A 26313-nucleotide genomic window follows, 5' to 3' on the forward strand; every position below is an offset into this window, starting at 1 on the left:
TTTTTCATTAATGATTGAATTGATAAATTTATATATTGTGTGCCACAAGCTTTGGAGTTTGGATATTATATGTTGTTACAAATAATTTGGTCAATAAGGTCTTTTCTTTTTTCTTTTTTTTGGTGAAAATTGCAGTATTTTTCTTTTCCCAGAAAGAAATTGTATTTGGAAATGTTCAAGGAAAATCCTTTTTGGTTAAGTAGCAGGAAGGAATTAACATACTTACCTATGTGTATTCTTTGGATGCTCTTGTGTTTATGCATAAGGGTTTCTGGATTTCTCCATAGCATTCTGTGTATACTTTGGGTACTCTTGGTTTGTGCACATGGGTTTCTGTGTTTTACCATAGCAACAACCTTTTTTTTTTTCTTAAGTTGTAAAAAAGTTAAATTATCCTGGTCCAGAGTTTGTCATATCACATTTACTGAAATTCTTAAAATTTTTAGGCAATGAAAATAACAGAAAAAGAATTTGGGTGACTTAATTTTCACAAAATGTTGCTTTATATTACAATCATCGATCAGAAAGTCTAGTATAGTTATGTTTTATAATAGGCTGATTTGTATGCTTAAAGAAATTCAGCACTTTATTTCTTGCATCCTGATCCTAGACGTTGCCTCCTTTTCACAGAGATGCTCGATAAATCTTAGGTGAATAGAATATAAATGGAGTAAAGTGATGGATATGACATGAAGTTATTAGTATTGCAGATATATTATTAATATTTATGATAGTATGGTCTAAGGAATTAAATACTTATTTTAATAGTGTATATTAATAGTACTTTTTAATTTTTATAAAAATCAAGAATATTTTAGCCCCCAAGATTTTTCTTTTCTCTCTCTTTTACAATGTTAGCACATTCCTAGTACTACAACATGACCAAGACAAATTCTGGAAGTTTATTGATGACAGAATTGTTTCTCTCTTTCTTATAGAGCTTTTTTTTAGGAAAGTGAAAGCTGTGCTGGCATGAGCTTTCTGCTTCATTTACATTTGTGTTTAAAATTACTCTAGTTTTCAGTTTCTCAAGAAAATGGCTTGTTATGGGCTGTATAGACTTAATTTTTAAAATACAGTAAAATTTCATGCACCACATACTTTAATTTGCTGGCTAAAATACTGACTTGAAAGTTTAGCTTTTGAGATGATAAGAACTTTTATAAATATAGGTTCAGTTTATATAATTAGTGCTGCTTTGTGTGGATACTTTTAACTTCAGTGGCCTGATTTTTTTGTTTCATATCTTTAATATTCATAGGAAGTAGTTTGTACTTTTTTTTTTTTTTTTTTTTTAATAAAGAAACCTTTAAAACAGTTACACAAGGGACCATGATGTCTGGGGCAAGAAGAAGCCAGAAGGAAGTAAAATATATTGTTTAAAGAATCAAAATGAACAGTTCACATACACTGGTGTTTGTTCATTTTATTTGTGCAAGAGTGCTGGTCATGTCAGAGGTGTTTTGAACGGTTGGTTCAGTAATTTGGCCTACTGTCTTTTTTTCTCTATAACAGTTTTTCTGTTTTCTACTACACCTTGCACATCCACCAATCCAAGACACCCTATAGGTGAGTATTTTTCTAGTTATCAAATGGCATCACTTGTTCCCAAGACAGTTGCCGCTTCACTAAAACTAGGCTTTATTTTTCTACTCTGAATCTGGTTAATTGATTTCAGGGAGTGTATGTTATTCCACAACTTTAAAAGTTATCAGCAAACTGCTGAAGAGCTACTTTTACATTATGGAAAAATCACGATATGATTAAACTTTTTTTCTGAATTTTAAAATACTGTTTTTAGACCATTCTTTTTGAATTTTCATTACAAAAACTGGAGAATTAGAACAGGTTGGCTATATATTTAAAGAAATTATGGAAGTTTAAATGTTCTGAAATCACATGGAGTAAGGAATTAAAAATAAAACTTGTTTTAGTAGTGATTTTAAATTTTTATAGAAATTACAGATATTTTTCCTGTAAAGGCTTAGGAAAAAAATTCTGAAAATAGCCCCTGGCTATTAATATTGCATGTAGTCAGATTAATTGTAAAATTAGGTAATTATACATTCATGGATAAGCCTAAGCCTTTTTATTTTTCTATATTTGTCTTAGACTTTTTTCTTTGTTTTCCCCCTTTAGGTTTTCAAATATAATTTTTTAAAATTTCACTGATAAAGATACTTTCCTAAAGGCTTTAGAGATAAGATCAATAGAATATCCAGTTCATTCTGTTGTTTTGGGGAGAATTGAATGAAAAGAGGAAAGAAATAGAAAAAAAAAAAAAAAACAACCCTCAACTCTTTCAGAGCTGGTGATGCTAATGTTTCTAGTTCAGCCTTGCAAATGAGTTAAAACACCTATAGTCCTGCATTATTTAATTTCTGGCTCTATAAAGTTTTTATCACTTAACCTTCTGTTGCTTTGCCCTTACTCTTTGATACTTATTTTGATACTTATTGGCAATTAGATGTTCTCAACAACTATTTCTAGAAAACCTAACCTACAAGTACTAGAATGAGAGGCTACATTTTGTTTTTTTTAAAGGCATGTTTTCTCATCTCTCCTTGGGCATGTGGTAAACTTGCATGGCTGAATTAGGTGGTTAGTTTTGTGAGGTTTCTCAGTAAGTTTTATAAGCTCATTAGTGTTTTTCATGTAATCACCATTCTCTCCCTGCTGACTCTCCCTAGTTTTACTAGCACAGAGTGGGAATTGGAAAGACAAAAGGCATCGGTTATTGTCCTCCACATACCATCCCTGATTTGGGTGGCATGTAGCAATTTTTTTCTTTTTGGGGGGGTGGAAATTAAATGCCTCACTTGCCTTTGTGCTCCTGTGTGGTTCCTTCCTTTTGCCAATATTTATGCTTGTTTTTCTCTTATGAATCTTCTACAAGAACTTTGGAAAACAATAATCCTTGGATTTTCAAGATCCAGGATAAGAGGGTGCGTGTTTGCAGAAAAGGTCAAAATTTGAGAGTCCTGGAGTTGTACTGTACAACTGTTCTGGATTGGTGGATATGCAAATATTAAAGGAAGGGAAGGAGCAAATATTACTTTTGATGTGAGTGATCATAACATCTACATTTCCAATTTGGGGGAAATTTTTTATTTGAGCATCTTCCATCTGGTTTATTAAATTGGCAGTACATTTTATTTTACACAGAATGTTTAAAGCTTTATAAAATGTAGCATTTGAAAAATTCATGCAAGTGATAGGCTTATTCATTAAAGAAAAATAATCATTTTGATTCTCAGGAACATTTCTAATAATCCTAATCATTTTAAATACTAAATCATTATTTCTCTATCTTGCACATTATACAGGTTAATTGAAACATGTTTAAAGGGAAGTAGTAGAGAATTTTAGAAATGGAATTCTGAAATAAATTGAAGGAAGATTTTTACATTTATTCTTTCATTTGTTAGAAGTATTGAAGAGATGCCATATCATCCCACAAGAATTTGTTGATGGGCCATTGAGCTATTGTTGACATCTATGTAAAGGGCAATACTTCTGCTTGGCAACTTACTAATAGCCAACCCGGTCCTTATTGGCATGTGTTGGCAGAGTGTGACTGAAGCTATGGTTAGGATTCTTTTTTAACACCTGAGGAAACTTTATTTTGTATTTTCTGATGATGGGAGTGTCTCAGAGCTTTTTGCTAATTTATTTATTGCTCTTTAGTGATGTGAGGGTATTTTGTGACTGCTCTGTGGAGGATTGAATTAAGGTGATAGGAGGTAAACAAGTGGTTCAGTAGGTAGTTCATAATCTTAAGCTCTAGGGTGATGCATCGTGGTGAAAATATTTAATCCATATATTTAGTGATTTTAGGGAATGTGCACAAACACGGAAACTATGTCTTTTCTTCTTTGTGCTTACTGATCTCATTCTGACGTGGGTGACATGTTGGTGCATGTTTATCTCTTTATTTGCAGCATATTTTATAATGGTGTTTTGCTTTATTATCTTTACATGATAGATAAGTGGAACAATTTGATACCTTTATATTATTAATAAGTACTGAATAGAAATAATAAAATGGCAAAAAAAAAAAAAACCCTTCTTTTTTTAGGTGGAGCAAGGGTAGATAGAAGCTATATGTGAGGCTTATGCATCACATCTTGAACAGCTTAAATATTTGAGCTGAGAATAATTACAGTCACAGGCCTGACACATTTCATGTATTTGGGGGTTACTAAGTAAACTTTAGAATAATATCAATTTGAACATTCTTTTCAGTTTGAATTTTTAATGCCAGTTCTTTCCTTAATTAGATTTTTCGTGAAGCTCGAAGAACAGTACCTAGTATTGTTTACATGCCTCACATTGGTGACTGGTGGGAAGCTGTCAGTGAAACTGTGAGAGCAACTTTTCTGACATTGCTACAAGATATACCATCATTTTCACCTATATTTTTATTGTCTACCTCTGAAACCATGTACAGTGAACTGCCTGAAGAGGTAAGTGATTAAATATTTATCTTACTGTTTTAAAATAGTTGATCTTGTAAATTGTACACATTTAAATTTATTTAATAAATTTACTTATTTAACAAAATAAATACTGTTTAGGTTCATGCCTTGTTATACCACTTGTTAGCACTGTGACTTAAGCAAGTTAGCTAATGATTGAAGTTTCAGTTTCTTTTTTGATATAATAGTGATAAATTTGTCACTGTTGCCGTGAAGACTGAGATAAATCATGTTTGTCCCAGAGCCCGACATATGTGTGGTATGTACTCAGAAGGCCTAGGCTCTATCACAGTCAGTTCCATTACAGTTAGCCTTCTCGTCCTTACCGTCTGGTAGATAATTTGGTGGGATTTGACCTTTCAGGTGGTAGCATCATGGTAATTTGACTATTACTACTAGTGTGCATATTTTTAAAATCTGATATGTAGTTTTTGAGTTCAAAGCTGTCTCATATTTAATATATTAGACTCAAAGGTAAAATCACATTTGTTTCAGAAAAAAATAGTAGTCAACTCATGTGAATAAAATTGATATTTAAAAAATTGTGTTTTTAACACCCTGTGCTTACTAGGTCTTGAAATTATCACCTTTAGAAATGCTTAGAAATATTTTGCCCAGGTGACACAATTTATAGAAAAGATTTTGCGTGTTTTAAATGCTATACTGTAAATCTTGATTATGCAGAATTTTATGATTAAGATATCTGTTAACTGATATCTTCTGTTTAGCACTTGTTAGCTGTCTTGTTAAAGTTGACTTGTACATGTACTGATTTTTGTAAGAAAAGTATATTAAATGTAGTATAATTCATTTTTGTTTATTCATAATCTGATATTAGTTAAGACCATTAATTATAATTTTTTTTTTTTTGTCATGGGGCCAGTAAAGTTTACTAGAATGCTATATGTAGTAAGAGTCAGAAAACCCAACTTGTACTGACTTACTCTACAAGTCTTTTGATTTTGGGTAAATATTTGGACCCAGAATAGCCTCAGTTTCCTCATCTATAAAATGTGGATGGTAAGAGGCTTGTTGGTGTGACATAGTATATGTGAACTTATTTTGGAAGCCAGAGTTATAAAATATTTGGTATTATGAAGTAGAAATGTACTTGAAATTGATTTAAATGGATTAAACCTGGACATAACCTAGGAGCCACTTTTAAAAATTAGATCCTCACTGTCAAGTAGTTTTATTATAATTTTATGAGAGAGGAAGATAATTGGGGCGCCTGGGTGGCTCAGTTGGTTAAGGGTCGGACTTTGGCTCAGGTCATGATCTTGCAGCTCATGAGTTCAAACCCTGGGTCAGGCTGTGTGCTGACAGCCTGGAGCCTGCTTCAGATTCTTTGTCTCCCTCTCTCTCTGCCTCTCCCTTGCTTGTGTTCTGTCTCTTTCTTTCTCTCTCAAAAATGAATAAATATTTTTAGGAAAAAAAAAGAAAATTTGGGTAATTAAGGTTTCTGGTTAGGAATATATAATTAACTGATGTTTTCCTTACATTGAAAAATTTGTCAATAAAAGTATTATGAACCCAGTTTCTTGATGTAGCAATTTTGCCTACTCCTGTTGTTTACTCACATGCTATTTTACTGTTGGTTGTTGGTTTTTTGTTTGTTTTTTTTAAGTTTAGTATATAGTGATTTCTACACCCATTGTGGGGCTCGAACTCATTACCCTGAGATCAAGAGTCGCGTGCTCGTTAACTGAGCCAGCCAGGTATCCGTCCCGCTGTTGGTAGTTGTTTTAAGGCTAACATTAGATCATACAAATCTGCTGTGTTGTTATATTGTCATATTTTTAATGGATCCAATTTATTCATTATTTGTGTGCCAGTAACCTTAATTAGTAGCTAAAATATTAGAGATTTACTAGCGTTGAATCATGAAATGTCAGTTCTTTTTCCTCCCTTTGTTTTCTGTATTCTTTACTCTTACTAATCAAGTAGCTACTAAATCTGTCATCACATTTGTGGGGTGAAGATTATGAAAATTCTCTTGGATTACTCATTACATAACATGTTTTATACATACTGTTCTTACGAAATCCTTCTCTGCCTCCAAGCCTTTCATTTATTTATTTATTTTTTAAGGTTTATTTATTTATTTTGAGAGAGAGTGAGAGAGAGAGAGAGAGTGAGCATGAGCAGGGGAGGGACAGAGAGAGATAGGGAGAGAGAATCCCAAGCAGCTTCTGCACAGTCTGCATGGAGCCCGATGCAGGGCTCGAACTCACAGACCATGAGATCATGACCTGAGTCAAAACCAAGAGTTGGACGTTTAACCAACTGAGCCACACAGGTACCCCCAAGCCTTTCATTTAAATTTCAGCTTTACCATTAGAATTCTTGCTTTGTTTAGGTCACAAACTGAGATAGTAGTGAATAATACTTAGCACATATTGATAAATATTTGAGGAATGAATGAAAAACATGGAGAGTTGCACTGTAAGTAAGTGTAGGTTAGCAAAGTGCCAGATCTATAGAAGAGATGAAGTAGACAGAAAACCAAGTGATTCTAAAAGAAAGAAACGGCCAATTACTAGAGTCCATTTAAGACAGTAAAGTAGATAATTTTTTTTAATGATTTTGTTTTTTTAAAGTAATCTCTGCACCCAACGTGGGGCTCGAATTTACAACCCCAAAATCAGGAGTCACATGCTCTACAGACTGAGCCAGCCAGGTGCTCCAATACAGTGGATAATTTAAAATAAAAATGAAATGTAAATTTTAACCTATCAAGTAGGCAAATATAAAAAACAGTTAAATAAATCTCTCCAGGGCAGTCCAGGTAATAGACTTAAATGTGTACATACATGTTGGCTCAGCAGTACCATTTATGAGTAATTATCCAAAGAGTTGTTCATGGACTAACACAAAGATACTGTGCAGACCACACAAAAAATACAAGAATATTTGTTACAGCCTTTCTTCATAGATTGGAAACTATCTAAATGTCCTATTATAGGGGATTGGTTATGTTGTAGTAGATTTCTTCCATGAAACAATGTAATATTGATGTAAAAAATGATGTCATGGGGTGCCTGGCTGGCTCAGTCAGTATAGTGTGTGACTCTTGATCACAGGGGTGTGAGTTCAAGCCCCACGTTGGATGTAGAGATTACTTAAAAATAAAATCGTAAAAAAAAAAATGTCGTGAAAAGATGTTGTGAATACGTTGTTAAAAAAATACAGTAACCAGTATAGTATTATGCTATACATATAACCATATAGTAGTATATGTAAAGTTATTTGCATACGTATATAACTATTAATAAGTGTAAATAGTAATTATTTCTGGGTATTAAGATTATAGCAATTTTCATTTTCTGAATTGTTATTCTCAGAAAATAAACTCATTCAGAGGCGAAAAGGAAAGGTTCTATACTGAGTTTTTAAAATAGAACAAAACCAAAAAAGAATTAGTTACCATAGGGGTAATGTTTTATTCGGAATATAAAACCACTTTCTTTCTGTCCGACAAAATAACAATCTCATCTTTTAGAGCTCTTTAACAGTCTCTTGTAGATGTTTCTTTGTATGTATATCTCCCCTAATCCAGTAGTCCCCAAAGTAAGTTTGTACTCAAGTCAGTACATTGGAATATTGAAAAAAAATTAGAACTTTTACTCATTTTTAGTCTTCATATTATCTTAAGTATTTTACATATATGTTTTATGATAGAAATAGTAATATTAGTGGAATAGTATATTTAAATAAATATGCATATACTGGAATGAGTATTTTAAAATTTTTTACTGATGAGGTGTTTGATCAAAAAAAAAAAGGACTTTTGTGGGCCCCATAAGACTTTCAGGGAGTTGTCACATTCCTCTTTCTTCCAACTACATACCTGCTTGAATATGGGTTTTCTTCATGTACTTCAATCAAAACAACATATTGTAACATTAAATACGGAAACAGAAATGAGAATCCTGTTGTCTTTCATTAAGCTAGACATTAAAGAGATTTGAGGAAATGTAAAACAATGCCACTTTTCTCACTAAACTTTATTTTATATTATATTTTATAAATCCGAAAAATACATTTTTCAAGAGAATGTATTTTTTGTTTTTCTTAAAAAATTTTTTTTAATGTTTATTTCTTTTGGGGGAGGAGGGGCAGAGAGAGAGGGAGACAGAATCTGAAACTGGCTTCAGGCTCTGAGTTGTCAGCACAGAGCCTGACATGGGGCTCGAACTGACCAGTCGTGAGATCATGCATGACCTGAGATGAAGTCAGCTGCTCAACTGACTGAGCCACCCAGATGCCCCTTTCTTTTTTCATTTTTTAATGTTTGTTTATTTTTGAGAAAGAGAGACGGAGACAGACGCAGAGCATGAGTCGGGGAGGGGCAGAGAGGGAGGGAGACACAGAATCCAAAGCTGTCAGCAGAGTCCCATGTGGGTCTCTAACTTACAGACCCATGACCTAAGACCTACAGACCATGACCTAAGCCAAAGTCAGACACTAAACTGACTGAGCCACCCAGGTGTCCCAAGAGAATGTGTTTTGTTTTTGTTTTTTTGTTTTTTAAATCTATTTTCAGTGTCATGTAATTGGTTTTTAAGTGTATACATAATTTGGAATGCTCTTGGTTTTAATTTTAACACATAATTTTTGACAGATGTAAACCACATACACAGAAGCTCTTTTGGATTCCTGAATAGTTTTTAAGAGTTTAATAGGTCCTGAGACTAAAATGTTTGAGAACCTCTGACCCTAGACCACAAGCTCTTTGAGAAGAGGAGATTGTGTTACCGGCCTTCACTTTTCCACTTCTTGACACATTGGAATTGCCTACTAAATGTTTGTCGCATAAAAAATAGGAATTTACCACTAAATCACCACGTTGGTTTTAACTCTTGCTTAGCCTGATTTCTTTTATTGCGAAATTCTAATGTAAGTAAATTTACTTTTGTGGACCTTGTAGACTCTGAGGATAGTTGGAGAATGTTAGTTGAGATACATGGGAATAGCAAGTTATTTCTCTTCATTCAGGAGAATTAGAAAAAAGAACTGAGGATTGAGCATAGGAAAGGGATTTTTATTTTTTTATTTTTTTTTTTGTGATTGGTGAATTTATTTTATTTAAATATTTTTTGTATGTTTTATATATATATTTTTTATTTTATTGTCAAATTGGCTAACATACAGTGTGTACAGTATGTTCTTGGTTTTTTTTTTTAACATTTATTTATTTTTGAGACAGAGAGAGACAGAGCACGAACAGGGGAGGGGCAGAGAGAGAGAGAGGGAGACACAGAATCTGAAACAGGCTCCAGGCTCTGAGCTGTCAGCACAGAGCCCGACGCGGGGCTCGAACTCACGGACCGTGAGATCATGACCTGAGCCGAAGTCGGACGCTTAACCGACCAAGCCACCCAGGCGCCCCTGTTCTTGGTTTTGGGGGTAGATTCCCATGATTCATCACTTACATACGACACCCAGTGCTCATCCCAACAAGTGCCCTCCTCAATGCCCATCACCCATTTTCCCCTCTCTTCTGCTCCCCTCCTCCATCCACCCTCAGTTTGTTCTCTGTATTTAGGAGTCTCTCATGGTTTGCCTCTCTCCCTTTCTCTTTGTAACTATTTTTTCCCCTTTCCCCCTTCCCCTCCCCCATGGTCTTCTGTTAAGTTTCTCAAGATCCACATAGGAGTAAAAACATATGGTATCTGTCTTTCTGTGCCTGACTTATTTCACTTAGCATACTACCCTTCAGTTCCATCCACGTGCTGCAAGATTTCATTCTTTCTCATTGCCAAGTAGTATTCCATTGTATATATAAACCACATCTTTATCCATTCATCAGTTGATGGACATTTAGGCTCTAGGAAAGGGATTTTTAAACAAGGAAGCAGACGGAGGTATAAATATTTACAGGAAGGAAAGCAAACTTTGGTCAGAAAGAATTGCACTTAAATTTCTGAAGAGATTCACCGAATTGTATTTTGGTATTATTATGGGCAGGCTCAAGATGATATAATTCAGTATATTGTAAATGAATTTTAAAGAAATATTTCCTCAGCTACCCTTAGGAAATTAAAGACTACAAACAGCATATTGTCATCACAGTATTTCGTGTCATTTTGTGTCTCTCAGTTTATGATAGAAACTGGGAGTTAAAAATCAATAACTTAAGTAGAAAAATCAAGTTAGGGGCATTGAAAATGAATAATCATATGTACAAGGGAAATATCTTAGTATTACTTTTTTTGTCGTAAAACATTTATGTGAATCTTAAAATTTACTAGGGTCACCACAAGTTTTTAAATCACAGTTTACTGTCTCTAGTAAATGAACATAAATTATTACTATATTAAAGTATGTGAAGTGTTATTATTTATTTTTATTTAATTATTATTTTGTTTTTGGAAAGCAGATTTTATTCAGAGAAGCTATATTAGTTTCATTTCTGACTTCATTTTCCATACCTTTGAAGTCTTGAGTCTTAATTATTAATTTTCCCCATTATAGACATTGCATAAACTCTGCCTTTAAAACTGAGGACTGACAACTCTAACATTTAATAGATGAGGTAAAACAAGATTTTGCTAGTGAAAGAATTGCTGCCACTTAAGCAGCTATGTGCCAGGCACTGTAGAGGTCAATTACATATATTATCTAATACAAGGTTTTTTTTAACTCTTTTAGTAAGAAAAGTAAGACCCTAGACCTTGCCTAGGGTCTCACAACTAGTATGGCAGAGCAAAGATTTGGACTCAGGTTTGTCTGATTACAAAGGTCATGCACTTACAATGTACTATATTCTCTAAGTTTGCAGAGACAATTTCTGGGTAATGTGTTGCTTAGTTTAATGAGTGGTCAGGGAAATAAAGAGTTTTGTGTTTGTCAAGTTAAAACCATTGTTTATTCATCAAAATTTATTGTGTGTCTGTTTTATGTAATGCAGTGTTTTCATGAGTCTGAATTTGCTTAAGGCAGGTCAAGTGTCTGGTTTCTTCATGTTTTCATTCACAGTGCCTAGCTGCCTTACAGGGTCTCTCATGTGTACACATACACATGCAGTACTCACAAATAGATATATGTATATGTAAATATTTCTAGTACAGTAAGTCTTTGTTGAATGAATGAATGAATGAATGAATGAATAAAATAGGTGCAAAACCAAAAGATAGCCACTGTTCTCTAATAATTTAAAGTTTAGAGGGAAGAGAGACCTAAAAAAAATAATACAGTATGAGACGTGCTATGATATTATATAAAAACATGATCCATAAGAGGAAAAATTGATAAAGGCAACTTTATCAAAATTAAAAACTTTTTAAAAGACACCATTAACAAAATGAGAAAACAAGCCACAGACTGGGGAGAAATACTTCAAATATATCATGTTGCATATCTTCATAAGACTCAAAACTGGAATGTATTAAGAACTCTTTCAGGGTGCCTGGCTGGCTCAGTCACTAGAGCATGCAACTCTTGATCTCAGGGTAATGAGTTCAAGTCCCACATTAGGTATAGAGATTACATTAAAAAAAAAAAAAAAAAGAATCTTTCAACATACGACTACAACAGATGATTTTCAACAAGAGTGTGAAGACCATTCATGGAGGAAAGGATAGTGATTTCAATAAATGGTGCTGGGAAAACTGGAATTTCACATGCAAAAGAAATGATGTGGGGAACTGGCTGGCTCAGTCGGGAGAGCATGCGACTCTTGATCTTGGGGCTGTGAGTTTGATCCTTACGTTGGGTGTAGAGATTACTTAAATAAATAAAACTTAAAAAAAGTGAATTGGGCCCTTATTACCATATGCAAAAGTTAACTCAAAATGGGTCAAAGAACTAAACAGAATACTTGAAACTGTAAAACCCTTAGAAGAAAACATAATAGGAAAGCTTTATGACTTTGGATTTTGTAACCGTTTCTTGGCTATGATACCACAAGTATAGGCAACAGAAGAAAAAATAGATATATTGGATTTCATCAACATTAAAAACTTGTTGCATCAAAGGTCACTATCAGAGTGAAAAGGGAACCCACAGAATGGGAGAAAATATTTGCAAATCATATATCTGGTAAGGGATTGCTATCCAGAGTATATAAAGAACTCCTACAACTCAAGAACAAAAAAATCCAACCAACCATACTTCCCCGCAATGAGGGTATTCAAATGGCCAAGAAGCTCATGAAAAGATGCTGAACATCACTACTCATTAGGGAAATGCAAATTAAAACCACAATGAGATGTCAGTTAATACTCATTAGGAAGGCTGTTACCATAAAAACAAAAAATGACTAATGTTGGGCAAGATGTGAAGAAATTGGAGCGCTTGAGTATAAAGTTGTGCAGTCTCATTGGAAATAAATGGTGCAGTGATTCCTTAAAAATGTTGAACAGAATAACCATATGATCCAGCAATTCTGCTTCTGAGTATACACCCAGAAGAAGTGAAAGCAGGGATTTGAACAGATATCTGTATGCCCATGTTCGTGACACAATTGCCAAAAGGTAGAAACACACAAATGTCCTTCGACAAATGGATAAAGAAAAAGTGGCATATACATACAATATAACATTATTTAGCTTTGAAAAGGAAGGAAATTTTAACACATGCTTCAGCATAAATGAAATTTTGAGGCATTATGCTAAGTTAAATAGGCCAGTCACAAAAGGACAAATACATGATTCCTTTTTTTTTTTTTTAACATTAATTTATTTTGAAAGAGAGAGAGAGAGGGAAAAAGAGGTCAAGCAGGGGAGGGGCAGAGAGAGAGAGGGAGAGAGAGAATTCCAAGAAGTCTCCATGCTATTAGCACAGAGCCCTATATGGGGTTCGATCTCATGAGCAGTGAGTGAGATCATGACCTGAGCCAAAAATCAAGATATGCTTAACCAGCTGAGCCACCCAGGTGCCCCATGATTCCTTTTTTAAAAAGGTTCCTAGAATAATCAGATTTATAGAGATAGAAAGTAGAATGGTGATTGCCAGGGACTGGGAAAAGGGAGAGCGTGGGGAGTTAGTGTTTAATGGATACAGAATTTTACTTGGGGAGGATGAAAAAGTTCTGGAGATAGATGGTAATAATGGTTGCATAACATTGTGAATATACTTAATACTATAGGCTGTACAATTAAAAATGATAAAAATAGCAGATTTTATATTCTGTTTTACCACAATTAAGTTAAAAAAAGAACACTACAATTTAAAAATGGGCTGAAGATTTAAATACACATTTCGCCAAAGAGTATGTATTCTCTTGGGCTAATAAAGCACAAGAAGAGGTCCTTTTTTTCTTTCCAAATGTTTATTTTTGAGAGAGAGAAAGACACAGCATGAGCAGCGGAGGAGCAGAGAGAGGGTGACACAGAATCTGAAGCAGGTTCCAGGTTCTGAGCTGTCAGCACAGAGCCCAACACGGGGCTCGAACTCACGGACTATGAGATCATGACCTGAGCTGAAGTCACATGCTCAACCAACTGAGCCACCCAAGCGCCCCAAGAAAATATTCTTAAGATCATTAGTTATTCAGGAATGGGATACCACTGTATGTACGATCACTAGACAATATGGAGTGTTGACAAGGATGTAGAGAAACTGGAGGCCTAATATATTGCTGTTGGAATTATAAAGCGGTGTAGCCATTTTTGAAAAAAACTGGCAGTTCTGAAGATGTTAGTCATAAACTTAGGCTATAACTTGGCATTCTAGGTAACTACACAAGAGAATTATGTTCACACAAAGACTTGAATGCAAATGTTCCTACTAGCATTATTCATAATAGTGGAAACAACTCAAGTATTCATTAACTGGTGATTGGTAAAATGAAATATTGTATATACATCCAGGGAAATACTGTTCAGCATTAAATGGAATGAACTGCTGATACTTTCTACAATGTAGGTGCACTTCGATATATTGAGAGAAGCTAGACAGAAAGGCTACCAATTGTCTGATACACAATTTCTAGAAAAGGTAAATCTCTGGAGACTGGAAGTAAATCAGTGGTTGTTGGGCTGGGAGTATGAATGTGGAGACTGGGGCTAGATGGACACAAGGGAGCTTTTTGGAGGTAATGGAAATATTTTAAGACTGACTTGTGATGATTGCACAACTGAATTAATTTACTAAAAATCATTGAACTTTAAAGTTTGATGGGGGAACCTGGGTGACTCAGTCGGTTAAGCGTCCAACTTTGGCTCAGGTCATGATCTCATGGTTTGTGAGTTCGAGCCCTGTGTCGGGCTGTGTGCTCACAGTTCAGAGCCTGGAGCCTGCTTCAGATTCTGTGTGTGTGTGTGTGTGTGTGTGTGTGTGTGTGTGTGTGTCCCTCCCCTCCTCACACTCTGTCTGTCTCTCAAAAATAAATAAAACATTAAAAAAAATTTTTTTTTTTTTAAGTTTGGAGGGGTATTAGATAGTATGCCCGAGTGTATCTGAGAAAATCAGAGAAAGAATTACCCAGAAAGCATTGGCTTGAGCAGAGAGTTAAAAACAGGGTTGGAAAGAGCTGATAGCACATATAGAGGCCACTGTGAGCCAGTGTGAAAGCACATGATTTCAGGGAATTATCTGAGGTGTGTTCAGTTGCAGCATGTAATTTGAGGCTGGGAATGTCAGAAGATAAAGTTAGGGGCAAATTTAAAGTAAAATGTAGCCTACTTATAAAGTGATGGATTCTAAGCTGTTGGTAATAACCTGGCAGGAGTATCAGGGGATTACTGTAGATTTACTCTTGGTATGCTTTTGTACTCACAAAGTTCAACACAATGTTGAACAATTATCAGAAGGAAGAATATTTAAAACTGAAATTAAATGTTTTGCTGCTCTTGAACAAAATCCTGGTACTTCTAGGGTATTGCATTTTGTTTATTTTTCAAGACCCAGTTAATGTTAGCTATTTTTGCTATATCTAATGCCTCTTCACCCTTACCTCTTGCAGACTCTTGCAGAGTCTCTTCTGTTTCTCTGCCTGTGTTACAACACTCCTGGTGTGGTACTATAATGCTTTCTTATGAAACTTTTAAGATCCTTGACAGCAGGAAGTAACTATATTTTCTTCAAGCTTATAATTGCACTATTTGACATTATATTTAGCACACAGTGGGTGTGCACTGGTAAATTTGCTTGCCAGAACTTTTGAAGAAAGGTCAGTGAAGCATAGATCAATGGGTTGGGGGAATTGTACATGAGAGTAGTCTACAAAAAAAAAAAAAATATATTGGAGACAGGGTGAAATTTTATAAACTCTTAAAAGGATTTGGCTTTGGGTTGAGGTAGATAGTTCTCTATGCAAATTTTTGAATTCTGCTTTTCATTGATTGTGTCTTTTCTGTCTTAGAATTTTAGAGCTGGAAAAGGCCTTTAGAGATTATGTGATCTAGTGTTCTCTCTTTACTTCTACTTTGTGACCTTAATCCACTTACTTAAACCTTTCCAAGTCTAAGTTTTCTCATTTGTAAAATGAAGGACTCCTACATACCTCATTGTTATAAGTTCGATTGAAATAATATTTAGGAATTCTTAGTAAGTAGTTAGACATGACAAATTAAACGGATTATGTAGTTTACCTTAAATGTGTGGCTAAATTTGGGCTAGGATCTGATTCCTTGAATTTTCATCCAGTGTTTCCTCATTGTCTCGTAGTTGGTTCTTTTTTCCTTATTAATAACCTTTTCCCATTTGCAGTTTCCAGTTGATCTGGGCGAGGAAAAAAAAAATACAGGCTTTACTCATTCAGTCCATGCTAATTAAACATTAGTATGTACCAGTCACTGTGGTACATATAGGAAGACAGATGAGTAAGAAATGATCTCTATTCTTAGGGAGTTTGGTGTCTAGAAGTGGAATATAGACCTTCTAGAAAAACATAAAAATTAAAGCGTGTAGATTAATATGGATGATGTGGAGGATTTCAACAGCCTATATTGCAAGGGGGACATCTGGGGTCAAAGCCTCTATACAGCAGGTAAATAAAGGAGAGGTAGGTAATCACCAGTAGGAAGGAACTGTGAGGTATGTGAGAATGACTGGCTTAATATTGTTTGGGAGTTTTGTGTGGAAGGTGGTGTTATTGTGGAGCATTCTGGGGAGAAACTGAAGGTATAGTTTATTTGCAGTGAAACCAGGATTCTGGAGGATTCAGTGGAATAGACTTGGTATGAAAAGAGCCCAGGAAAGGAAGTGACTGGATGGGAAGTACACAGAAAGAACATAAGAGAAGGCAGTGCTGTTAGCATGGTTTCAGCTCTCTAATGTAGATTCTAGGTAATTACTGTCTAGCTCTAACACAAAAGTCCTTTGAGATTGTTGCCATCTAACTATTATGATCAATTATCCTTTTTGCTACTATTTGCTGACTCTCCCAGGTATAGTATAATTTATTAACGACTTGGGCAACTGATCATTCTCTCATTACTGTTTAGTCCATGAGGTTGAATCTCTCAACAGCATAGCCTGGGATGAGGTTAACCCTAATCCCACATGAATGAAAATTGAAAATGGTACTGGAAGTTGAAGAAATTGTAGTTTGGTATAATAAGTAAGCTTTTAATTCTTTATATATTTAATGTCTTTGTGTGTATGTGTATGTGTGTAGGTTAAATGTATCTTTAGAATACAGTATGAAGAGGTCTTGTATATTCAAAGGCCTATTGAAGAAGACAGAAGAAAATTTTTCCAAGAATTGATTCTCAATCAGGCATCAATGGCTCCACCACGAAGGAAACACACTGGTAAAGTTCCTAAAGCCTTTAGGAAAATGGGGGAGAGGGAGGATGGGGAGTGAAGTTAAGAATGCCCCTTCTTGGAGTCACTTTTTAAAAAAACCATTTCTTTGTGGAAATAAAGTCAGTTTTTTAGATTCTCCTTACCTTTAGATGGACCTATGCGGAAGTGGTCGTTGTGTTTACCCGACTTGAGATTGGGAAGTACAGCCTCATTGTTAAGACTGTATTAACAGGTGACCATTAATGAAGTATTCACCTTATCATTTCAATCCAGTTACTCTGGTAGATTTCACATTCTGAGGCTTAAAAAGTTGAAGAAAAAAAGTCTTTGGTTCTGCTCTGTTTTAGTCAGTTCAAGTACAGGGGACTTAAACTGTAAGATTGAGAACACCAGGTCGTGTGCTGATTATGTTGTGGGTCAGAGTAGGTGTGATAGGTCAAGAGCTGATCGGAATGTTTGCCTTTTCTGGCTTACTAATTTTTCAAGTATTTATTGAGCACCTGTAATGTTAGTTGTGCGAGGCACTTGGAAACCTATCATGGCTTTGTTTTAAGCATTAGAGTTTTCTTGGATTTGGGCTAATAGCATAATATTTCAAATTTCAGCCCCCTGGCCTAAGAAAGGAATGCATTCTGGGTCAATCAAAAGACTGTTTCTAATCTTAAAGATGTGTAAAGATAAGGTCCTCTTTGTAATCTCTCAGCTTCTTCTAGAAAATAACAATCCTGTTAGAAGTTTTTAAGCATCTTTCCCCTTGTTCTTTTATGTTTCTCATTGTGGTTCTTGTAGGATGTTAAATACATTTCCACCCCTTCCAAGTCCTTCCTTTTCCATATTTGTTCTACTTCTGTTTTTTACTGATTATATTATCCAACACTTTATTTTATTGTTCTTTAGTGACTCCTTTCCACATTTTCTCAGAGTTCTAAAAATGAGCACCTATCATATGGCTATAGTTGTGAGTTTACCCCCCCAGCAACCTTGGAAAATTAAATATGGAAGTTACACCTTCTGATTGTTGGGTGTTGCTTCCTGTTAATCAAAATAACAGTACTTAAAATATTTTATTATGTAATGATTCATTTTAATAAGGTATCTTACTTGTTCTCAGATACATTTTAGTCTCAAAGATTTGAATATTCTGTGTTAAGGATTAACATAATTCTTTTTCTTTTTGAGTTTCTTCTATTTACTTTCATTTTTTGTCTTAGGGGCTATTTAGAAATCAGCAAGAATCCTTAGAATTTTAATCCTGAAGTTCAGTGTGATACTGGGAAAAACTTTTAAGGAATTAGGGAATAATGTGTTTAGGAAAGTTAATACTTTACTTTTTAAGAAGATTTTGTGTTTGTTCAGGCGGAAATGAATACTGTAAATTTTACATATAACACTGTAGACTGGATTTTCCATCTTATCCATGTCTTTGGGATTCTTGTTTTAGTTCCTAATTTTTTTTTGCTCCCTACACAGGTATGTGCCATTCACTACCCCTACTATGTTGTATTGAGAATATCAGAGTAGAAAAGACTTGTCTAAAATCAAAGCTCTTTTGGGAGTGGGAAGGATCAAAGAATTGTTACTTGCCCATTTCACTTTCATGCATATCGGGCAACCCCATTTTGAGAAGAAGGTTTTTAAGCAACATTGATTTTAAGCAAATTGGTATACAGTTCTTCACCTGAAGATATTTTTGTTGAGTTGAAATATTTCTCATAAGTTGTATGTAAATAATATTTCAAAATCAAATTATTTAGAATCATATCATTTGCGATTTAAAGGAGTCCTACTGTGAGTTATTTTGTGAAATAATTCTCTTCTCTAATATACTGTTGGTTTCTGTTCAAATTTTTACTTGCTGGATTTGCAAGTGGTTCACACATATTTGGAGTTCTTTTTTCAGAGAATGCCAGAAAAGTAATTGAGGTCCTGGCCCTGCCATGTTGGAGTCTTAACATTTTCTTTTATTTTCTTCAGGTCTTTGTGCTATGGAAGTGCTTCCTCTTGCACTACCTTCTCCACCTCGTCAGTTATCAGAATCAGAAAAAAACCGGATGGAGGACCAGGAGGAAAATACTTTAAGAGAGCTGCGGTTGTTTCTCAGGGATGTAACCAAGAGGCTGGCGACGGATAAACGTTTTAACATCTTCAGCAAACCGGTGGATATTGAAGAGGTCTTGTTTCAGTAGTGTGCAAACAGTGAAGTTGAACTGGCTAAAAGAAAAAAATATTGACATCTTTTTTTGGAAGGAAAAAAAGCAAAGGCATGGATGAATATTACCCCTAGCCTGTAAAATTTTAATCCATGTGATAACCACCAATGTCATCAGCAAACATCTGGTGACTTTTGGATGAAATTAGTGACCAATTCGTATGTCCTCTTATTTACTATTGATCTTTGTGATCTCTTACTCTTCAATGTAAGAAGAGGATTAAAAGTTACTTTAGTGAAATGTCCATACTAGACTATTTTTATTCCAGGATAAATCTTGCTCTTAAAAAGTATATTGGTATTAACCAATCCATACCAATTAATTTTGGCATTTTCAAAATTATGTATACGATTGTGAAAGAGGTGGCTAAGAAACCTGAAATTTGTCTTTCATATTTTGGAAATGCCTGTAACTAAGATGCTGTTTGATGTTAAGCATATCTTATGCCAAAATTATTTTTTTCTGCAAGGATTTTCTCTGCTCCCAGTGGAAAATTTCTCACTTTCAATGTGTATTGTTTTGTGTCCTTGTGGGAGCATGGTTTGTGGTGATAAGAAATTTTCCATTTGGAATCTACTATAATACCGTAGTTAAAATTTGTTGTTTTTTTGTTTTGTTTTATCCTGGGATAATATAGCATGTGGATGAGCACGATGCAGTCTTTACTGGCCTTCTTCTTATAGTTCAGACTCCATGTTTGAACAGCTTTGGTGTTTTTAGTTTTAAGTTTTTTCTTCATCTTTTTATTAATTTGAATTTTGCAATGATTCATAGTTTAATGTTGTGTACTTCTTGTGAAATCTGTACTTTTGGACCTGAGCAGATTCCTTTGGAATCATTACCTCATCTATGACTGGGAAGAATGAACCAGTGTTGTTTTTCCCCTCTGAAAATAGCTATTTTCCTTTTTTGGGGGAGTAGAGGAACTATCTGTATTTTATTTGTATATTTATCCAAAATACATAGTTTTATCCATTTGATCCTTTTAACAACCTCACAGAATCATTATTTTTAAGTTGCAGCTGAGGAAACTGAGGCTCACAGGCAAGCGACATAGCCAAGACTCGGAGGTTTTTTTGAAATTCAAAGCCTGCATTCTTTATTTTATATCATAGCTACCTTAAATTTTCTGTCGAAATGACAGGAATTGCTAATTTGCTTTTGCAATTAATACATACCATTTTACATTTGTGGAACATTTTTCTTCACCTCTTAGTGTTTTCAGATAAGTTAAAACTTTTAGCCCAACTTTAAGGATTATTTTAGATGTTTATTTTTATTTCAAATTGGGTATGGGCCTCTGACACTTATTTGATAAGGGCTTGATCTCAAGTCAACCTCCTGCACTAAACCAGTTTTGCCTTTCCTCCAGAGAACTCTCTTTCTAACCAGAAGAGATGGTCAGATTTCAAATGCCATGTGTGATAGAGTAAAAGTTTTATAAATGATGGTAAGGCAGTGGAAAGGGATAGAAAAATCTGGGTCAGATAAAACTTTTATTCAAGGGTTATGTTTCTTATTTTCTCTTTTATTCTTTGTTATGTTCATTCTGCTACTGGTTCTTTGTTCTTAAAGCTGAAAAGATAGAGAGGTCTGTGTGAAACACGAGGGGAAAACAAGATAACATTTAAATAACCTAAAACATAAACATTTATATTCAAATAATGAATTTGAAATGTTTAAAAACTATGGAATTCCAAAGCAGACTTCAGAGAAAGAAAAGTTTAGAAAATAAATGTAGAATTTAAAATTAAATATTAGAACAAAAATTTTATCATCTTTACTAGTATAAATTTTTGTAGTGCTTTGCAGTTAATAGACATTTTTCACATGTACTCAAGGCATGCCAATGCCAGGGCCAAGAATCCAACTAATAATACCTTCTGAACTATCGCTTGTTCATTATAGCTTCATTACCTCCCCTATAAGGAGATTGACTGGCTTTTTGACTCCTAGAAGTTCAACAATAAAACATGCACACACAGTTAACCTAAACATTTTAAAACGTGTATAAAATATGTATATATGCGTGCGTATGTGTGTGTGAGAGAGTGTATGTGTGTGTTTGTGTGTGTTTTTGTGTGTTTGTGTGTGTATGTGTGTATTTGCAATGGAGAAAAAGTAGCCTTTAGTTTCAAAGAGTGGAAATTATCCTAGCTCCAGAATTTGATTCTGGAGTAAGTAGATGTTTCTAAGACTGTTTTTATATCAGACCTGATTGCTTGATTTGAGATATGCATTGGGGGAGGCAGTAGAGATAGGTTGGTAAGAGATTTCTTAGTGGTCAAATGATATAAAACATTGGGCAAATTGTGACTTAATAGCTCCTATTTTGAGTTATCTCTTAGAAAATCAGCACAATAGAGCACATTTACTTACGAATTTATTTATGATTAGGGAAGTTCAAGTAAATCTTCTAGTCATGAAAGCAATACTTATTTTTGTTATATAATTGACTCAAAATGTTTGTAATGACTCCAAAGGAGCAGAAAACACTTTCCATGAAACAATTCACCCTGGAAAATTGAGAAAGAAAGTGGTTTTTTTTTTTTGGTGGTGGTGGTGGGGGGGGTTGTTTTGTTTTGTTTTGTTTAAAGATTTTAAAGAGATTTACCAGAGAACTTTTCTAATAAATAATATGAAAAATCTATGTTTCTTAATTTCCTTTAAAAAAATTTCTTGAAGTAACATGCATTGATACTTATTGGGTGCTTTTACCCATACATTCTCTTCTCAGGTATGTACAAAGGCCTGGGGGCAAAAACAGCTGACACAAATTGGTTTTATATTTCAAGATGAGAAACATTTCAGAGTTGATTTAGATATGACTTGAAACTGAAGCTTTTCATGGAAAGTATGACTTCAAAGTAGTAACTTTAGTAGCGTAAATTGCTCTACAATTTTATCCTTATTTGTAATTATTTTTTAGATCTTTAGATTGAATTTTTAAATAATTTTATGGTTTTATTTTGTGTTTTTATGAGTAGATCATGTGAAATAGCAGAAGTAATTTTCATTAAAATAATCCTGTTTGTTTTAGGTTTCAGATTATCTTGAAGTAATCAAGGAACCAATGGATTTATCGACAGTAATAACTAAAATTGATAAGCATAATTACCTGACTGCTAAGGATTTTCTGAAAGATATTGACCTCATCTGTAGCAATGCTTTAGAGTACAATCCAGATAAGGACCCAGGAGGTAAGCATGCAGTGGGCAAGGTTCACTTTGGTGATCAATGAGAAGATATTTGAAAGTTTAAATACTAAAGTATGCCGATGTCTCAGATAGATAAGTTGGTTTTAATGACATATTATTGTATTTAGAAACTTTTTGAAGAGGAATGCATAATATACTTAAATTTAATTACTAAATTAATTTATTAAATTAAGTAATGGATTTAAATTAGAGGATTTTATTATTTTAAGTATTCTGTTCAGGGTTTAGTTTCTTCATTTACTTTTTACCTTTTGTACTTAGGTTCTTGCTTTGTTCAGGTAGGGTGGAAAACTGGGTAATTGAGAATTTGATATAAACACTTTTTTAAGAGATCTGCTTAGATTTATAAAGATATTTATTTATTTAAATTCAAGTTAGCTAACATACAGTGTAGTATTGGTTTCAGAAGTAGAACCCAGTGATTCATCACTTATATAGAACACCCAGTGCTCATCCTAACAAGTACCTTCCTTAATGCCCATCACCCATCTAGCCCATACCCCCACTCACCTCCCTCCAGTAGCCCTCAGTTTGTTCTCTGTATTTAAGAGTCTCTTATGGTTTGCTTCCCTCTCTGTTTTAATCTTATTTTTCCTTCCAAAGTTTGTTTATTTAGTCAACACCACCATTGCTGATAAACACTGGGAATTCTAAATTGGTGAGAACTCATTATAGGATATGTTTACATAGTAAAAGACCCCTTTAGGTAGACAGTATGTATTCTATGGATTGTGGGTATTTTTAATGTAAATTTATTGTTTTGTTCCTAATTCCACCCTGTACTGAAATCTGTAGTCCCAGCTCTTTGAGTGCCCTTCAGGGAGGACCGCCAGGAACATATCTGTAGTTAAACAAGATGAATTTACTGATTCCTTGTAACAAGGAAGAATATGTATCATGTAGAACAATATAGGATTTGAGCTTGTGTTAAGAATTTTGGAGAGGATTTAAGTATGACTTTACAGTAGATTGGATGCTATTGGGAAGTGGGGGTAATTTTGTGATTAGGTATTTTAAGAACCTGGAAGACAAGAAGAATGGAGGAAGGCCAAAACTGTGATGGGTAAAGAAGCAGTGGTCACTCATAATCTCCAAGATAGGATTATACTAAGTTATTTTTGTGGCTGGGACAATGTTCATACTTTTGTCTATGTTTACATATGATTTTGGGGTGCTCTTGCTTTATCTTGATTCATCATGGTCACAGAGTGGCCTTTTCTGAGGTTGTGTTCTATAAAATTGTTTGTATTTGATATGAGTACACCAAGGCCTAGCTGATAGCGCCAGTCCAATTTCCAGCTGGCAGGGGCTGTTATTCTCTTTCTCAACCTATTGAGAATTCTGTTCTTCAACAGGTGATACACATCAAAGATGTTTTTTTATTTCTTACGAATGTATGTAAGTTTCAGTCATCTAAAGTATTTAGTATACAGTTTCTGCTTTGTTTCTGTATTTATGGGCAGTAGTTTTTAGGCTACATGTTAGAACCTGTATTTGTCATTTTCAAATGAAATTAAGTATTTCTTATCTAAATTTAGAGCACAGTAAATCACACATCCTAATACCAAGTTAAGAGGCAGAATGAAGTTTTACATAGCTGTACCTGGTATCAGTTCTTAAGCTTTGTATTAGGACATTTGCCTCATTAGTTTTTGTTTCTTTTGCTTCATTTTGACTTTTTTTTATATATGTTGTATAGAAAAATTTCTAAAGATTAAAAACAGATTATTAAAGTAACCTTTAATTCCATTATCTTGTGTTCTTTCTTTCTCTTACACAGATGTATTGTATATGGAATACTTACGTGCATATCTTTATTAAAATAAGAACATAATTTTTATAAACTTTGTCATTCATGCAGTATTTTGTGAAAAGCTTATGAGCTAATATATTTCTAAGACATTATTTTAATCACATAGATGTACTGTAATAGCCAATACCCTATTGATGGACATATTAGATTTTTTAGTTTTTTCCTCTATTATAACACTGATGACTGTCTTTGTAGCATAAATTTTATGTACATCCTTAGCTATTTCCTTAGAATGAATTTCTTAAAGTGAAATTTTTGAATCAAGGGATGTATATATCTCTTTTAAGCCTTTTAATCTGTATTGTTAAATTCTTCTCACAATTTTTTTTCTTTTACCAGCAGCATCAGGGTCACTGTTAGCCAGTATAACAATTTTATGTGAACGAGAGAATCTCATTCTTCTGTGTAGATGGCATCCTGCAACAGGATCACAGTTTGGGTGGTGAGAGGAATGGGCTGGATGTCAGCTTCATTTGATTTCCTTGCTGGAGCCCTTGGTGAGGGTCCAGTCTGCACAAGTGTCTATAGTGGCATTGAGCAAAGTATGAGAGTACTGAGTGCCTATACTGTGTTTTAGTTTTCAAGACACAGAGGTTGCTGAAACTGTAGTAAATAAGAGCTTAGACTTTGGATTTATACTTAAGTGTTGGTCCCCATTCTGCAGTTTCCTAGTTCATTAACACAATCGAGTTTAGTCCTCTAAATTTAGTATCCTTATCTGCAGAATAGGGATAATTATGGTATTCTTCTCACGGGGGTCATTGTAAGGGTTAAATGAGAAAATGTATTAGGTTAAACCTTAAAAACCATGATTTTCATATGGTTCAACCTAAATACCTTAAGCCCTTAGCATAGTGCCAGAGACATGGTAAGTGTTCCATAGAAGTTAGTAGTCGTATTTTTATTATTATCATTATTATTATTGAAATTGTGCTTTAATTTTTTATGATTAGGTGCTTAGTGGGTACCAATTGCTGCATATTATATTCCCTGAACCACATTGAAAATTTAATCTATTTTAGAAAAAATTTAGGGACTGATTGTAAAAAATAAATATTTGAATGGTTAGAAAAAGCCAGTTTAGAAGTTTAATCCAGATTTTTCCCCACATGTTACTTAATTATAAGCACATTGAAATAACACTACTTTTAAGAAAGAAGCAATGGTTTCTGGTGCATAATAACCTTTTCCTATCCAATGCAGTTGTATAATCAAAGAACATGGCTGTATCTCAGAGTTGACATGGTACACTTGTAACTTTGTTTCTTCACTGTTTTAGATGCAAAAAAGTCTGATATAATTCAAAAACATCATTTTGGCTCTGTTCAAGTTATTTCATATCTTTACGTTAAGAGGCCTGGTTTTTTCTTAGCAGCAGAACCACTTGTTATGTATTAGGAAAACAACCTCAGGGTCTGTTGTGTAGCAAGTGGAAATTACATGAATGTTGTATTACTTTTACAAGCTCCCATGAGTATTTGAAAGCTTACAGTGTTCTGTTTTGTAGAACCCTTGGCCATTTGGGAAAACAAAAAACTAGCATATACATAGAAGACAAAAGCCAGTATTCTGAAGGCTATACATGTTGCCTAAGTGTTTACCCAGATTCTCTCCCTTGAGGATGATGTGGACAGAAATTAAATATGTTAGCCAAAAGAATTTCAACTTGTGCTAAATGTAACTAGTATCAGATATTTGACCCTAATTATTTTCTTACAGATATGTGATACATATGTTTAACTCTTACCCATTCTGTGTCTTGTGTCTCTTTTCTAGCCCTCAGTTGCATTCACATACATTCTGTCATTTAGCTAATTTTGCTGAAATTTCAGCCCTAGTCTTGAGTCTTCTCAAAATCTTCCATTTTGTACTAGTTGCTTAAGAATAAAAGCTCACAG

The 26313-nt window shown here is 34.2% G+C and overlaps 1 protein-coding gene across 2 annotated transcripts in view; it reads left to right on the forward strand.

Moving 5' to 3' along the window:
* The window catches only part of ATAD2B (ATPase family AAA domain containing 2B), a 164441-nt gene that overhangs the window by 113661 nt on the left and 24467 nt on the right, over nt 1-26313 (forward strand). Inside the window, exons 19-22 of one of the 2 annotated variants that reach the window (XM_019450753.2) lie at nt 4281-4466; nt 17044-17179; nt 19149-19345; nt 22425-22584. In XM_019450753.2, the coding sequence (XP_019306298.1) occupies nt 4281-4466; nt 17044-17179; nt 19149-19345; nt 22425-22584 (679 nt within the window). The remainder of the gene's footprint in view (nt 1-4280; nt 4467-17043; nt 17180-19148; nt 19346-22424; nt 22585-26313) is intronic. The other variant, XM_053891118.1, reaches the window with a different exon arrangement.

This window comes from Panthera pardus, unplaced genomic scaffold (genome assembly GCF_024362965.1).
Source record: "Panthera pardus isolate Hobbes unplaced genomic scaffold, ASM2436296v1 HiC_scaffold_26, whole genome shotgun sequence".
In the NCBI taxonomy this organism is placed as follows: Eukaryota; Metazoa; Chordata; class Mammalia; order Carnivora; family Felidae; genus Panthera; species Panthera pardus.